The sequence below is a fragment of the Thalia democratica genome, chromosome 6, assembly GCF_965202585.1.
Source record: "Thalia democratica chromosome 6, ktThaDemo2.hap1.1, whole genome shotgun sequence".
Lineage (NCBI taxonomy): Eukaryota > Metazoa > Chordata > Thaliacea > Salpida > Salpidae > Thalia > Thalia democratica.
Window position 1 is genome coordinate 41,851,942 of NC_139170.1, and position 17,921 is coordinate 41,869,862.

At 27.9% G+C, this 17,921-nt stretch overlaps 1 protein-coding gene across 3 annotated transcripts in view; it reads left to right on the forward strand.

The window, feature by feature from the left end:
- The first annotated feature begins 5,281 nt into the window (after positions 1-5,281).
- The window catches only part of LOC145837723 (mediator of RNA polymerase II transcription subunit 12-like), a 29,980-nt gene continuing 17,340 nt past the window's right edge, over positions 5,282-17,921 (forward strand). For 2 of the 3 annotated variants that reach the window (XM_082945149.1, XM_082945150.1), the window contains exons 1-17: positions 5,282-5,422; positions 5,675-5,833; positions 7,837-8,055; positions 8,877-9,003; positions 9,927-10,171; positions 10,572-10,774; positions 11,250-11,582; positions 12,670-12,758; positions 13,523-13,641; positions 13,953-14,069; positions 14,318-14,429; positions 15,029-15,163; positions 15,255-15,376; positions 15,612-15,733; positions 15,960-16,137; positions 16,784-16,940; positions 17,225-17,384. In XM_082945149.1, coding sequence (XP_082801275.1) covers positions 5,336-5,422; positions 5,675-5,833; positions 7,837-8,055; positions 8,877-9,003; positions 9,927-10,171; positions 10,572-10,774; positions 11,250-11,582; positions 12,670-12,758; positions 13,523-13,641; positions 13,953-14,069; positions 14,318-14,429; positions 15,029-15,163; positions 15,255-15,376; positions 15,612-15,733; positions 15,960-16,137; positions 16,784-16,940; positions 17,225-17,384 — 2,684 coding nt within the window. In that variant the 5' untranslated portion in view covers positions 5,282-5,335. The remainder of the gene's footprint in view (positions 5,423-5,674; positions 5,834-7,836; positions 8,056-8,876; positions 9,004-9,926; positions 10,172-10,571; positions 10,775-11,249; positions 11,583-12,669; positions 12,759-13,522; positions 13,642-13,952; positions 14,070-14,317; positions 14,430-15,028; positions 15,164-15,254; positions 15,377-15,611; positions 15,734-15,959; positions 16,138-16,783; positions 16,941-17,224; positions 17,385-17,921) is intronic. The other variant, XM_082945151.1, reaches the window with a different exon arrangement.

Consider the following 17,921-nt stretch of genomic DNA (forward strand, 5'->3'; position numbering starts at 1 on the left):
TTATTTATTGTTTACTTGAATCGTCGAAAAGTTTACGCTTGAATGATTTTGTTTAGTTGCTTCAAACTAGGGTATTTTGTGATGAAGAGACCTATCTACTACATTAGCCCTATAGTAAACATAAATCTAAATAATTCCTAAAGTTTAATAAATTGCACATCTCCTATCAGCAGATAACTGTGGATTTACTTTCTTTGACATTTTATAAAGTTGTTACATAGTTTTAAAACGATGTTCATATTAATAAAAAACTTTAATTATTATGAAGATAAGTTGGTCAAAATTTAATTTAAAAATTTTTTAAAGAAAGAAAGAAAAATGTGAACGCTCACAACTAATATCAAGGGATTGGTGTGGAGAAAAACCTTTATGTCATCAAGCTGCAAAACATTTGCTTATAACTTGTACTTAAAGCTAACTTTAAAACAATATTAAAAAATATATAACTAAAAAACAAAAAACTTAATAAGTAGTTATATAAAGATTGATAAAAATAGAATTTAGTTTAAAAATGGTTGGCATCCTTATTTAACACATTACATTACATGGAAACCATAGTCTATCATTGGCTCCACACTGTCTCCTCCTAGACTTTGATTTTCTATGTTCATTTGCATTCACATTTTTCTTGTTGCCCTTTCTACAAAAGCAAGCACAAAGTTTTTAAGACTGTTGTTATTATGTAAATAACTATTATTTAGCAATTAGATTAAGAAATAAAAATGTAACAACGTAGCCAAAAATCTTAGAAACTTGGAAAAACCTGGAATTTGACAAAAGAAACTTGAAATGTTCATACAGAAATCACTTATAAACCTGATTTTTTGAAAATTTTTATAGATGGTAAATAATGAAATTTTATTTAGATACAAAAAATTTCTCATGTTAAAAAATATATCATTATTATTATTTTATCAGAAAACACATTCAAAGCAGCTTCACAATGTATTTTCGATGTTGATATACTTTTTAAGACATTTATCTGCTTTAAATTAGATTTTCCATAAAATGACCCTAAAACTATTCTTATTTTTAAAAAACATGTAAGAAACTAAATGTAAATGTTCACAAATATGGTCCAACGGGTTTGTGCAAAGAAATAATAAATTACTTAATAATTAAGTAATAAATTTTAAGGTAATTAACTACCATAAAGTGTACTGTAAAATTTATTTGAATATTTCTTGTAAAAGAAGTATGTGTGACTCAGTGAGGTCATAATGGAAGTATTAGAAAATAACAGTTGAGCATATTAAGGTTGAAACCCACTAGTTAAGGGCATAAAGAGGTAAAAAACTTTTTTTTTAAATTTAGTTTTTTTGTTACATAGTTAGATAAACAACTTCTTACTTTTTATGGCATGTTAAAATGCAAAATAACTAAAGGTGATAAAAATTAAAGTGTTCAATAGGCTTTTTATGGATGACACAAAATAAAAGGGCAAAAATAGACTATTTCACTAAAAATATATCTCCTCCTTCAGTTTTAAAGCAATTGTTCTAAAACTTTTAAAAAGAGTATTAAATGAATTTTAAATAACTTGTATAAAACAGATTTTTAATTTTGTAAAAAAATTATAAAAATAAAAATAAACAAAGCTAAATGATTTTTTAAAATTTTGGTCATAGATTTTTTTCAAAAATAAACATTTTTTTACAAGTTGTTTGTAAAATAAAAGTACATTTCCTGAAAGTTTGAATTAAGTTACACTAAAAACGAAAGAGGAGATAAATTTTTCAAAATTTGGAGAAAATTGGACTTCAAAGTTTTTGATTCCATACTATTTCATTGGATTTTTTTTTACAAAACTTGTTATATCTTAAAATTTAAAGAATTTTTTATTTTAAACTTTGAAATAAGAGCCAATGTTAATCTTTGTAAAAAAATTGTTTACTCCCCTATGCCCTTAGAACGTTCAAAAAAAAAGCGTTTAGTTCTATAAAATATTATAACACAAAATTATAGTCTCCTAATGTTTTTAGTTACTATGTGGTGTTGGAGGGTTTATAATACCAATATAAAACCAAAAAGAATAGTTTATTAATAGATAGACATTATTCTAATTAGTAAATGGTTAGATACCAACTGGGTAGAAAGTTTGTTTGATAATAATGAAATTTAGTCAAAATTAGAGAATAGCTGATTAGAATTTACTTTAGTTTTTGTAAATACTTTTTTTGTAAACGTGTCAAGTTCAGGCTTTGATCAATGAACTTCTTATAAATTGACAGTTCTGGCATAACACTAGAACCTAATTTTAGCAAATTTACTGTATATATAAAGTTTTAGAACTTGTGTTTATAATTTAAGAAATCACTATTTTATATAATTTAAATTTAAATTCAATTTATAAAAAAAAGGAAAGCATTGTTCTTAATAGAGTGTACTTAAAGTAAAATTAGACTGTTGTTGAGTCATTAATACTGAACATATCAGCTTAAACTTTGGATGCTGTAAAAGTAAGGTTATCAATAGTACAAATGCAAACTTTCATACACAGTGGGCTGGCAGGTGGTCATTGACCATTTATTGACTAAAAAATTAAATCGAGAGATTTATTTGGTTGTTTAAAGCTGGGATTCCCCTTTAAAACACTGGGTTTGTTTCGATTCTGCTTTAAATATATTATGAGTTATAAAAGCTTAACTGTAGCAAATATTGCTGTTTTTAAGTGTGAAAATAATTTAAAAAACCTCAAACTTATGTCAAAATTAAGGTCTATCTACAGCAACTGCTAAAAAATACCTTACAGCTTTTTTACAAAAAAAATTCTTAGGTTTTTTTCTTTCTTTGGTTTATTGTTGATTAAACAAAGTTAGAATTTAAAAAATATTATAATATAAATCTATTAATTTTCATTTAAAACAACTGCTATTCTTTTGAAAATTTCATTAGTATTATATAGGGCATTTTTAAGAGAGAATATCTCAGTTTCTTAGTGCTGAAATATTTTTTTTTTATGTGTCAGCAAATATAACAAGTATACTATTTACAAATTTATTAAAAAGTCTTTTATTAGGCATTAACTACTTTTTAAGTTTATACAAGTAATATTTTGATACCTATTTAATTTTTTATAAAAAAAAGAAAACATCAGTTTTTAAAAACAAAAAAAAGTTTTTTTAATAATTTTAAATAACTTATTGTATTTTAAGATACAAATAAGTCTCACCACATGTATTTTTCTGTAACTTTCTGTTTGCAATTTTTGACAATAACTGTTAAAGAATTTGGAGTAGTTTTTAAAATGTAAAAGGTAAACACTGGATGGATTTTAAACTTACAACGTTTGTTTAATACTTGAAGCAGAAAAAAAAAACAATTTGAAACAATGAAATCGAGTTCTGTCTGAGAATGTTTAGCACTTAGTATAATTTTCTTTTCAGCAAAATTATTTCATTTAAATCAATGGCTACTTGACCCTGTATTCAGCCCACTGTGAACTATATGCGCAGTAGCTTTTAAGATGGTTATATGTTTAGCTAAAAGCACATATTTGTCATATTAACTGTTTGTGTACTGTAATTTTTATTGCTGTAAAATCAAAACTTTTTTGAGTTATGTATATGAGTTTTTATAGTTGTCACTGTGGTAATTTGTTAATTTTTTTAATTCAGAACTCTATTTCCATCAAAAGTACATATAGAATTCTTATTGGAAAGTAGTAAGAGGAAATAAATCACTGTGTTCATTTTAACAAAATTATTTATTTTGTTTTGTTGTAATTACTGAATTGATTGACTTGAAACCAAGATATTGTAACATAATAGTTTCAAATAGTGTGTATGCAAATTTTTATAGCTACAATGTGCAGTAGGGTGCCTATTAAATGCAACCGTTGAGTTTTTAGCTGGAAGTTGTTTTACATGTGGCAACTAATTTAAAAACAAGTTGTGCTAAGTTTAAGACATCATAAATAAAGTTTCATGGGTTTTTTTCGATTTATGGTAGTTTTTATCATTTTTAATTAGTTTTAAGTTTTTTTGAAAAAACTGAGATGTGCCTCAATAAAACTTTCCTCTTAAATTCTGCACAAATTTTTTTTTGTGATGTTTACTTTAATGTGATCTTATAAAAGACATTTAAAATCAATGTTTTATTCAGCTGCAAACACTTTAACTAAAATGTTATAAACATTTTTTTATTACAGTAGTCAAAGTAAGTTGTTTGGTTTACTTAAATAACTTGTGATGCATTACTAATTACCCAGTGATAATTTGCTTGAAATTAAGCACTTTTGGTTTGGAAAAGTTTAAAATAAACTGATGAAATTGATTCTTTAAATTATTTGTGCTCCTATACTAGTGCTGAGAAGAAAAGTTTACTTAAAAAACCTGTGATCATATATTCATAATAAACTTAAACTTATAAATTGTGTAATGATGATAACATTTGCTGTACTGTTGTATTGAACTTTCAATATCTTAGTATTTTATTTTCAAAACAATGTTTCACTCAGTAAAGAGATCATCAGTTAATGTTACTTGTAAACTTAGTTTGAATAAAATAGTTTTATTCTGTTAGTTTTGTCTTTACTCATCTTCTATTGGTATTTGATTTACAAAGGTGTAAAAAAAAGTAAAAGTCTTAGGTAGGTATTTTAAAACATTTTCTTGTATTCTTACTCATGCTAGTTTTTGGCCATTCATGTTGATCTTAAAAGACTCTAATTAGACTTTTTGCTTTAAATGAATTGAATTAAAAGAACTAATTGTGAATATAAAGTATCAGTATTTTGAAGTTAAAGTAGCTGTAAATTAATTTAGTTAGAAGAATTAAAATATATTAAACTAAGATTCAAAAATGCTAATTAAATTAACAAAAATAAACCATTTATTTAATAACCATGACTTATTTTAACAACATTTTTTCTCCATAACTTTGTAGTGGAATTAAAAATATACGAGTGTTCTAATAAGACATGGTGTACTTATTACTTATTGAAAGTCTACAATTTATAGGCTTTTAATTAAAATATATAGAGGTTGTGTAATCCAATTCTAGTGTTATATTTTAAAATAATTACAGTTTGATGAGTACATTATAAGGCTAGTTTTAAATTTTCTTCTTCTAATACCTTTTAAGTTGCATTGTCCCATTGAAATGTCATTTTGCAAGCATTTTCTAAAATTCATTTGTATTTTAACAAAACTACATACAAACTATATTAGAAACATACTTGAAATAGTTTATTAAATATTGCTAAAAGTATTATTTTCTTTCACTTATATTAAAGTTTAAATTTTATTGTATTAAAATATGTATATATATATCTAGAGTTGTAAAACATATTGAATGAAGGTTTACTTTTTACTTCATTGAAATACAAGAAAGAATGAGCAAAGCTCGCTTTATATCAGATACTAAATTATCAAAGAAGATAAACTCAAAACTCAATATATTTCCTGATGTCTATCCGCAGGTTACCATTTATGATGTATTTAACTTATAAAACTTACTTTTTTTGTAAAAAACTTATGGAGTTGTCTTAAGTTTTATAAATGTTTTTTTTTTATTTGTAATTTCATATTTTTTTTGATATTGAATTCTGTTCAATTTATGTTTTTGTTTTAGTTGAAATATCTATTAGGACAAAGCATAATGTATGCTACAAAATACTTAATCATTTTATGTCAAACTTTCAAATTTATTTGCTTTATTAAACATTACGCAGGAGTATAAGCAAAAAGAAGATGAACTAACATCAGTCAATGTCAAACAAGGTTTTTTGAACCAAACTCTCAAAGACATAAAAGATGCTCAAAAGAACAGCCAAAGCTTGCATGATAACAATTACTTGAAAAAACCAACTGTGACGGCTAATAGGGAGAAGGTTTGACATTTTATTTTGATAAATGAGCATTGAAAATAGCTGTAGTACTTTTTAATGTTGATCAATTAAGCTTAACTTTATTCTTTACTTTTTATAAAATTTAATAAAAATATTCAATGGATATGAGTAGTTTTAAGTGCCAATTTTTGTTTGATTTTAAGAGATTTAAACTTTACGTTTAAATACTTTTAAATTAATGTTTTCTAAGAATTTAATTTATTTTACATATCCTTAAATTATAACTGTTATAAACATAGTTTTCGTTAACTAAGTCTTCAAAATATTTATTATTTTATGGTTTTGCTTGTTGCTAAAATTATATGTCCCGTAAAATATCACATTTTCTTTTAAATGTTTTAGTTAAACAACTTTTATTGTCTTAGACTACTTAATTTCTTGAAGTCTTTACAGAACCAACAAAAAAAAAGTAAAAAAAAAAATGTTTGTTTTAAAATAAAGAACAATTACTACTATCTGTATTATATCAATTAAATGAAAATTTTATATGCTTTATGTTATCTTTATTTATTTTGTGAATTGAGATATTATTGTATTAGAACTATATCCTTTAATTCTTGAACTCCTACTATAAACTGAGAAATATATTTCATAAATACTTGAAAATTGTCAAGTGTATTATTTATTGTGAAAATCTTTGAAGTTTATTTTATTAATTATTTTTACTATAATTTAAAATAGGAATTCCACAACTAATTTTTGATAGTTGCCAGTTCTTAAAAGTTAATATATATGACACTTTAGTTTTAGTTTTACAACTTAATCTTCATTTGTAGAGTTTTAATTAAGCTCTAAGTCGTTTTTACAGCTGTTGAACATTCAAACTAATTTTTGAGGTATAGGCGGCTAAAGTCAGAGTAAACAATTAGTTCCTTAAGTGAGAAAAATAAAACAATGAATAAAAAAATCACTAAGAATATATCTTTTGTTACGTTTTTTAATTTAAAATACCTCAAGCTTTCACGACTTCTTCTTTTTAGTTTTACAAACAACTTGTAAAGAACAGATTATTAGCAAAACGTTTAAAAAAATTCTATGATAAAGAATTAAACACTCTTTTTGTTTATTTTCCAAATAAAAATATAAATCAAAAGATCTGTTTCCTAAAAGCTTTACTAATTTTATAAGCATTATATTAGTTTAAAAGTAATATCTCAAGAACTGAAAGAGGAAACATGTTTTTAATTTTTGCCCTTTAGTTTGCACCTCCCAACAGAACATGTAGGAACTCTAGAACTATATAACTTTGATCACTTCTATCTCAAAACTACTATATACTTAAAATCTTAACAAACAGTAATAAGTAACTGGCTGTTAAGTAATTTATGTAAAAAAAAAGACTAAAAAAGTTTACCCTTTTCCTATTCCCTTAAATAAAAAGAGCTAAAATTTAGTTAAAAAAAAACTTATACATATTATATATTGTAATGATATTTATATGTAGCTTATTGCAGTAACATTTTATTGTAAGTTTTATGAAAAAAAAAGAAAAAGTTGTAAAACATCTTATTTTCTAAAGTTTATGTAAATTTTATAGCCATTTTTAACACAAGATAACAGCTAGGTATACTTCAAACAAATAAAATTAAGTATGAGTTTAAATTTGTTTCAAACAAATGTTGTTACTTCTTAGAGTATTGATATAATAATTTTAAATGCATTTAGATATAGTCTGTTTATTTTTATAAATTTTGATTAAAAATGGTAATCAATTAAGTCATAGGGTATACAAAAACCAACAATTTTTGACTGCAAAATTAAAGCTTTGATAATAAATTGTGGGGTAAGCATTTTTTTGATGATAAACAGAACACCGATGCATATTTTACTAAGTTATAACATGATTTCTTTTTGCTTTGGTTAGGCACATAAAACACAAACAACTAAATAAGTTTTATTATACACCAACAAACTTGATTTGTCCTGATAAAACATCATTGATAACCACAATTAAGAAATTTTTTAGTGTATTTTATATTTAACAGATTAAGAAAAGTTTTGAAAAAATACTCAACAACAAAAAGAATAAACTTGGATATGCAACTGGTAATGGTAAAAAGCGCCCGTCTATTAACAAAGAATGTTTTTTCAACTTGAAAAACAGAAGTCAATTCGAAGCAGTATTTGTCGAGCTTGCTGGCAGTAAGCCTCTTCAAGATACTCGAAAAGTTCCAATAATGGTTAAAAAGGATGATATATTCTATGTAAGTTGTCAATGTTTCATAAAGTTTTTATTTTTTATTTATTTATTATTTAGGTTAATACTAAAAATCTAGAAGGTATGTTTTTTAAATTTACACTTTTAATTGAAACTTTTAGACTTTTTCTAAACAATTGTTAATGCTTAATAGTGAGTATGACAAAGGGAGAAAAAAAACTTTTTAAAATTATGGTACCAGAACTGCTAAATTCTTAAAACTTCATAATAAAAAATGTTATGGTTTTAAAGTTATTTTTACAATTTAAAAATGTCTTGTTAAAGAATCTTGTTCTATGAAAATTGTTTATTAAAATAAGCAAAATGATGTAATGTTTGTTATTTAAACTTATATCTTTTCATTTAAGGTTTATTTAACGTTATTATTAAGGGTGTAGAAATGTTTGTGTTCTTCAATCAATGCAACACTTACTTGTAGATTTTTGAACTTTTTTTTGTATCTTTTTGTTTAAATGTTAAAAAGTTTAACTCATACTCTCAAGGTTTTAAAAGCAAGAGAAAATATATTAAAATGTATAGAAGTTAAAATAGCACCCTACATCATCAAGTTTACAATAAAGTAAACTGATAGTTTAAAACTTATGATTTTTCTATACTAAAGTTGATAGTTTAACTTAACAAAACTGTTATATAAACTTTGTCATTTTAATTACAAAAGTAATTGTTTGAATAAAAAATGACCAAAAATTTACCTGTCATAATTATAGATGTCCTGTTATTTTTTCTTTTCTAATTTATGTCATTTAACTGTATTTGTGTAATAAAACCGTCAGTAAATAATCACTTGTATTTATTTAACTTCAACAGGCATTAGCCGAGTATAAAGTGCCACTGGTGAGAGCAACGTGGTTCATCAAAATGCAAGCTGCACACAATTTAGTGCAACAAGAAGTCAGCAAGCCGAAAAAGCGACCAAATTTCGATCCGTACACAGGTGATTTGACGTTAATACTAATTTTTTTTTTTTTTTTAACTCAACTATTGTAAATAAAATTTATAATGAATATCTGTATACTTGATAATAAAAAAAGGTTGTAAAAGTATTGCAAAACTCAATTATTGACAACTCACCTGAAACTAAATAAATATATTTAATTTTATTTAAAAATATGTAAATATTTTATTTATTTAGTCATTGTCAATTCTATTTAAAATAAACAGGGTTGCCAAAAAACCTGAAATCCTAGAAAACCTAAAATTGAGAAATTTTGAAAACCCTATAATTTTGACCAAAATTAATTAAAAAACCTGGAAAAACCAGGAGTTTTAACCAATTTTTAAATGATAAGTAGTAAAATTTTGATTTGACTCAATAAGTCTATCGTATGGATAATTTTTTTTTGTCATCATCAAGTTTTTTTAATTAAAATTACAATTAAATAATTTTTGAGATATCTATTCAATACCATTATACTATTTAGCACAGTTTTTACATTAAGCTTAATTTTAAACTGAAAATAGAACCTAAAACGTTTTAAACCTTGAAAGAAATTTTGAAAACCTGGGGAAAAATTAGCCAAAACATTTGGCAACCCTCAATAAATAAATATATGATAATTTAGTTATCAAAAAATTGTAAACATTGTTTAAAACTTGATCAATGTGAAATAAGTGAAATTAAAACATTCATTTAACTTTAAAACAGAAAATAAATGATTTAACTAACAAAAACAAGGTATTTTAATAGAAGAAAAAAAAGTTCCCAAGAAAACGTTTCACTGACAACAATTTATTCTAACATTTTAACAAGGTATTTTAATAGAAGAAAAAAAATACAAACGTTTCACTGACACAGCACCGTTGCTTTTATCGTCCTCGAAGTCGCAACAGCTTTTATTTTCTCCTTTACCACCGCAGAGTGGACGCAAGCGATCACGAGATTCATGAGGGAGCAGCTGCAGAACCTGAACAAGGGGAACCCCCTGCCGCACCCCAGCGCCCCCAGCGGCTGGAGCCCTCAGAGGAGCTCAGAGGCGCTCCAGCCGAGCGACAGCGTGTGCGCGGTGGCGACGACGTTCCACCAGCAGAAGCAGCTGAGCCGGCAGAGCGTGGAGAGGATCGTCTGCTACGTGAACAAGCTCGCCTGCCACATGTACGTCGAAGTGAGTGGACTGTATTTCGTTGATGTGTTTGATGAATAATTTGAGGATTAAAGTAGCTTGCTGGAAATGAAAGTTTAACATGTGTGTTTGAGGGAAAACTAAATTCAATGTAGTTTTCAAAATGTTTAACTTTTTTAATACTTTTAAAATCAAAACCTTATATGTTTTAAGCACAATTTATTTCAAACATAATTTTAATAATAATTAGTCTATGAATATATTAGTTAGCCTTTTTAGGTTTACTATCTTTTACATTGCTCTATTTACATACAATTTGTAAGAAAAACAATGGTTCAAAAAAAGTTTAAACAGTGTTATAGACCTCCAATTTTGTTCATTCAGTTGTTGCGTATAGAGTTAAAAAAAAGTATGAAAACGTTCAAAAAATCATTCAAACCAGGGCTTGTTGGATCGGCACGAGTTCCTGTCGTGGGTGGTGGAGGAGATGAGCCAGATAAGGCTGTACGACGTGCACGCGCTCTCCAACTTCTCGTCTTTCGTGCTGATGTACAACAACGAGGTCCTTCAGAACCAGCTGCTGGCCAGGAAGTTCATGTTCGCCGCCTGCCACCACCTCAGGTGGATATTCGCGGAAGACAACCCGTCAGTGTTTTGTCGTTTGGTTTTAGTTTTTATTTGTTATTTTTGGATATATGTGTATATGTGGTATAAAACGTTTTTGAGCTATCAGGTTGAGGCTATGAAACTGAAACCGTATTTTAAAACTTGAAGTATAATTAATTCTCAAATTTTTTATTATTGTTAATAAAAGCTCTTATATTGCTGAATGGATTGTTTAGTATTATATAAAGCTACATATTTGCAATGGATTTTCGTTTAGTAGATACCGTTTTAAACTCTACTTGTGTTTTTATACCATTTGTATTGATAATAAGCATTTAAAAAAATATTTTTTGACATATATATTAAATAATTTATTCAAAGTCACTAGAGACTTTAGTTAAACTCAGACCTTCAAACCGTCAGTTAACAAGCTCTATAACTAAGCATATATAATGTTATAAAATATGATTCTGTTATACAAATAAAGGTTTATACCAAAAACGTTTGTTCACAGAAGCAGCACTGGGAGGTCTCAACAGGAAACTTACAAGATCGCTCAGGCCAACGAGCCGGTTACCAAGGAAACGGAGGAGAGGGTTTCCAGGCAGCTGACCGAGAGGTGCCCCGCGCCCCTGCTCAACATCGCCCAGATCCTGTGCACCGTCGTCAAGACGACCGTGCTGTCGTGCCCGGGGGCGGCCGTCTGGTACCAGCCGTTCGAACCGGACAAGCTGCTCGGCTCGCCCCTCGACCTCCTGCCCTGCCCACCCTCCCTCCTCTTCCTCAACCTCAAGGAGTCGCAGCTGAGCAGGAAAGAGGATTATTTAAAAAACAGGGACCTGCACAGGTTTGCGGTTGTAAATTGATGTTGAAACTAGCTTTGAATAATTTTTAACTTTTTCTTGTTTGCAAGCTCGTTCAGTGGTGAAGCTACCAAGTAAATGATAAATTGAATAAAACTATGTTGTTTTGATTAAAAATATTTTCTTTTACGAAAATCCTTTTGTTTAACGAAAGCTACAATGTATAAAACTGTAAAAAGTTGATCAGTCTACTTGAGACAGGGTTGCCAAAAAACTAAAAAACCTGGGATTTTTAACAATTTTAACATGTTCAGTAGTAAAATTCCGATTTGAGGCAAAAAATCATATAAATAATTTTTTTTTCATCATTAAATTTTTTTTTATTATAAAACACAATAAAAGTAGCTTTGTAACGAAATCAACATTTAATTTTATAATTTTAAAGCGTGTGAATAAATATGGAATTTTTGTAACAATAAAATCAATGACAAGCTTTCTCAAAACAATTTACTCAATTTTCCAAAACAACATTGTTTATTCGAAAGAGTTAATTACTTTCCAATGAATACGTAAGAATAAAGTAGTTTTCTTTGCTTTTAATAAAAAATAAAAAAACATTTTGAAAGTAATAAGCATTCGGCAGTAATTTGCGAAGGCGATGTGCTCAAGTATGATGCGTTACAAAAACGTTAAATTTAAGATGCTTTCCATGAAACTTATTAGTATTCTATGATAATTTGTTTAACTGTGGTTTTAGTATAGTGTGATGTAGTTATAATGTATCTTTGTGTTTTTTTAATGCTTGTTAATAGAATATAAGCTTAGTTTCGATTGTTGTATTAATCTTTATACTTTACTATTCCCTTACACCCATAAAACCTTCTGCATTTATTATTTTACATTAGACACCACGCCGTGTTACTGCATGGAGATAGCTTTACAGTATCTTTTAAATGTTTTCCTACTATTTTACACAGTTTCTTACCTTAAACTTAACTTTAAACAATAAAAAACATACCCAAAAACGTGTACTTTTGAAAACGTGGAGAAAATTTGCCAAAAACAACTTGGCAACCCTGTTGAGATGTATAATTCATGAACTTGTCAATGAACTTAGATTTTGTACAACAGGAAGTGTCTGCGGTGTAGGGAGCGGGAAATACAGAAGAGATCGAAAGCCGCAGAGTCCAAGTGGAACGAGTACGAGGACTCGGTAACAGGTTTGTAGCAAAAAAAAAATTTACACCTTGCTACTCAGCATTGGTAGGTTTGAAATAAAGGTCGAACGGGTGATTTTGATTAACTGCTGAAAGCATTTAACTTATTGATTGAACTAGATCAATTGTATTTTAAGTCTTTTCTACCCAAGAAAGCATAAAGTTTTATAGTTAAAAAATTAAATTTATTATTCACACCAAATTAGTTTGTTTAGGAACTCTATCTTGGCTTTATGTGTTGGGAAGCTAAAGTACATCTAGATTTGTTGGGTTTAAATATTTATTGAACAAAACTAATGAAATTTTATCGGTTTTAAAATAATTTTATTTTTTACGATCCAAGTATTTTCTTTTGTATACAAGCAGTGATTAAGTTAATTTAAAAAGTTCTGTTCGGTAAATTAAAAAAAAATAATGGTATCAGTTTTGAATATGTAATCCGTTTTGGTTCATATAAGTTAGAAATGACTATTAGACATTACAGAAAAAAAAATTAGTAAATTAAATTGTTAAAAAGAGCATTTAGATGTCAAAAATAGCAGTAAAACATATTAAAATATTTTTTTTTTACACTAGCTTGAAAGAGAAAAAGCCGACTTTAAATTAAATAGATTTAAAAGAAGTGAAAAAAAAAACTATTTAAAGTTATAAAACGAAGAACGCGTTATTTTTGAACGAATCATGCCAACTTTAACCTAACTGAAAATCTGTCCCAAACAATAAATAAAAATAACCACACTCAAAGTAGATGAACAATTAATTAAAAGGTGTCACAATCAAACGAGTGTTGGGCACGTTGGAAACTTTGGACAAGTCTTACTATTACAAGGGAGAGACCGCCGACTTGCTGTACAAACAAATCTTCCTCAACAACAACTACTACGATGTTAGTTTTTCTCTTCAGATTTAAATTCAATCAATGTTTAAGCCGTGTAAGTTAGTATATTTTTTTCAAAATGCGCTGTTCAAGATCAATCTGCTTTTGTTATTATCTGTTTTTAGAAACAGCATTAACGGCTTGATCAAATTATATCTTCTACAGTTTTTAGTTTTGTAAATTAGTTTACGTGAATATAAGTGGTTTTATATAAAACAAAATTTAAAATTCAATTTAATTTTAGATTGACAAGAAAAGTTGTATGTAAAACCAATGTTTAAACGTATTATATAGGTTTTTTAATAAAATCAACTTTCCAGACATCAGACCAGTGCGACGAAGCCATAATAAGCCTGTTGTGTGAATGGGGAATCACCGAAAAAAGGAGTGGAATCCACAGGACCTTTGTCGTTGTAAACCTCCTACAAACTAGAGAGGTTTGTTTTTGATAAGTTTTGTTCAATAGTTTTTAAAGAACATTTACCCGTATGTTTTCAAAGAACTTAAATTGTTGTTTATATGTTTGAAAAAATAAAACTTTTTAAAATCTGACGAAATCATTGTAGTTATTTGAATTTATGTTTTCAATTCAAATAACTGTGACTCAAAACTAAAATATTTATATAGCCTTTTTACTTCAACGTTAAAAGTCAAAACTGAAATTTGTGAACAATTTTTTTTTTAGAAAAACATCAGAAACTACAAGGAGAATCTTGACAAGAGCAAAGAAAGGAGGAGTAGCCCGCTCTTCCAACAACTGCTCTACAATTTCCTCGACAAAAACGCACCGACATTAAGTTTGAAATAATATGTTTCAGTTATTACTCGTCGATGGCTATTAACAGGGTTGCCACTTTACCTGGAAAAGCCTGGAAATACCTGGAATTTGACAATTTAGGCTAAAATAACCTGAAAAAACGTGGAATTTGAGAAATTAAAAAAAAAACCTGGTAAAACCTGGAATTTCGATCAAAAAACCTGGAATTTTTAATAATTTTAACATTTTAGTAGTAAAATTTTGATTTGATACAAAAAATCTATCATATAATTAAGATTTTTTGTCATCATCAAATTATTTTTTATTAAAAAACACATTTAAAGTAACTTTACAGTATCTTTTCAATATTTTTATACTATTTAAAACAGTTTCTTAAAAAGAAATTAACTTAAAACTAAAAATAGACCCAAAAATGTATACTTTTGAAAACCTGGAAGAAATTTGGAAAACCTGGAAACAATTTTGAAAAAACGAGTGGCAACCCTGTATTAAGCTTATGTGGTGTTTTTTTTTCTTTTCTGAACATCCAAATAAAGCATGCTCAATCACTTATTTAAATTTAAAACAAAATATACACAAAAGCTGAAATTTGAAAAAAGTTACGTTTTACATTCGCAGGCGATCCGAGCGACAAGGAGGAGGTGCAGGCTTTCAACAACCTGGTCTACCTGTACGGCGAGCTGATCAAGCACAACGTGTTCTCCTACGAACACTACATAAACACCCTGGTCACCAAGGGCGAACTGACCCCGGGTAATGATAAAACCAGCGTGTTCACTTTATGTTTTTTTCATTTCGGCTTGTTTGCAGGATGTTGTTGTCTCAGATTTTTATTTGTTTGCAGACAAGATAAAACACAAGGAAAGCTTGCCCACATATGAAATTTTGAGGTGTTCCAACAAAATGTCTTCGAATAACCGCACCTCTCATCAGTACGGAACGTCCGGATCCAGTCTTCTCCGACAAGTAAAATTGACTTACAAACCATACAAATTAAACTTGAAAAATGTTTTTTAATCTGTAAGCTTTAGTTTTAGATAGTTTTTACTTCAATAGTAAAATGTATAATGATTCTTCATGAATATAAAATAGAATTTATCAAAGTTTTAATTAAGTTGTTTTTGATGTTTACAAACTCGTTTAACGTCTGACATTAAGTTGCGTCTTTCTCGTTTTCTAACGTGTTCTCTCATTTTATCAGAGCAAGGAATCGATCCAGAAGAGTGGTCAACTGGATTCAGACATCGACGGGGCAGGGTTGGGAATGGACACTCCAGCTCTTGATATTGACGTGTTTGCCAACGAAACTTGCGGCAGTGCCAGGTATCAGTTTATACTACATTATCAATGAAAACATTGATTAGTTTATGTTGACATTTAGTTAAAGCGTTTATCAGTTAGTAAATAAAAATATTCGAAAAACATTGTCGCTATTTATCAGACTCTTGATGTTTTCGGATAACAAACGAACTGCTTTATGTTTTGAATAATATTTTCAAAATATTTTATAAAACAACACAAAGTAAATACTTTGTGTTCAATTTTCAAGACACTTCACCGACGCGCTGCCTTCAGTGAGCTCCGAATTGAAGCAGGAACCTTCGTCCGTCAACAAGAAGCCTTCGTTAGGCAGCAGTGGCGGGAAAAAAGGGCGGGAAAGCGAGTTGTGGGGGTATGGAGAAACGCGCCACGCACAATACATCATGCACTTTCCCGTCGACACCGACGTTAGTAGTTTGTTGGTTGGAACACAAAAAAAAATTAGTAGATGAGTTGATAGTTTATTGTTTTTAAAATTAAGTTTTATTGTCGGGCGACTTTGAAACTGTTCTGTGCTTGTGTTTGATATTTTGACGAATTCAGTTTTTTTATTGTTCTACGCTTAAATTTTTCTGAGTACTAATTTTACTAAGACTTCTTCAGTTTCTATGTGTTGTTAAAATAACACAGTTCTACAAAGTTTTAACCAAGTTGTTAGGTGCATACTTAGACTTATAAAAATTAAGTAGTTTGAAAATTGTTGTTTTAATATACTAACAAAATTGTTTCGGATCTACTATTACAAAAATTATATTATTTAGCTAGTTATAAATTCAACGTGTGTTAAAAAATTATAAATGTTAACCTAAATTCATAGATTTTTTATAGCAGTCTAATGCTTTTATCAAAAAAAAATTGTTTACATTATTATAAATCTTTATTAAATTGCAACAAAGTGAAACCAATACTTTCTACCGAAATAGAGACATTTTTTAGCTTATTTCTAGCAAAGTTTACTTACCAAATAATTTAACATATGCCTACATACAGGTTCATTTAATTCATTTTATATTTTAAAACGGATCACTTTTTTAACACAAGTTCATATACCAGTTGGATGACGACGAGTTCTGGAACGAAAGGCTGATGATTTTGTACGGGCCCGGAAAAAGAAGGAGTGAAGTTATGCAGAATGTCAAGAGGACTTGCAAGTTCTTCACGAAATTGTTGAAAGGAAAGAGGACTTTCGATAAAAGTTCGACCAGTAAAGGTAATCTACTTTTACATAATATAATCACGTAGTTGTTTTGTTGATTAAATTGAACAAGTCGAAAGTATACATTGTTTTCTTCATCATTGCTAAATCTTGGTAGCCTTTTATATATTGGAAATTAATTTATCCTGTTGTGAAAACCTCCAATTGGTAAAATAGTAAAAAAGGTGATAAAATTTTTTGATCCATTTTCTGTTCTCAAAATAAGAAATAAAATGACGTTTTACAAGAAATTATATGTTTGGTTATAATTTAAGTCGAATAAAGTTGCAAATCAACAGAAGGTATGGATTGGGAAGGCAAGTGGCAACCCAGCAGCACAAACACGAAGAAGAAGTTCATCGGAAAGTTCATGAAAATGTCGTATTTTGACAGGAGAGTTGTCACCATGAGCGCTTCGACTTCGCTGCAAAACATGTTTCACAGTTACATGGTTGGAAGGTGTGTTTGAATATTACAGCTGCCGATTTATAAAACTTGCTTAAGTTGATAGTTTAAAAAAAGTCATGATATTGATTACATTTTAAGTGTGTGTTTTAGTTGTTAGAACAACTACACACATCACCATTATATTTGTTTATGTAATAAAAGATAACGCATTGAAATATCGAATTAAATGCATTTAAAATTTATGAAAAATAATTTTAAACTAACTCTTAATTGAGTTAAACATAATTCAAAAATCATGTAATAGGTTAATAATTTATTAACTTTTAAATATGTTAATAATAAGCATTTTTTTAAACTTAGTCAAAACGACGAACAGAAAAATATTTTGATAAACTGTGTTTAGTTAACTATTTTGTATTATGAAGATTTTTTCATAATTATCATATTGAATCTAAATAATAGCATTAAAATAACTTAATTACCTTCAAATTTACTATATTTAGTTTCAACTCTCAATAAATACTTAAAACGAATTGATATGTGTTAACTTATAGGATGTCTTTAAAAATAACCTGTTAAATACAGTTT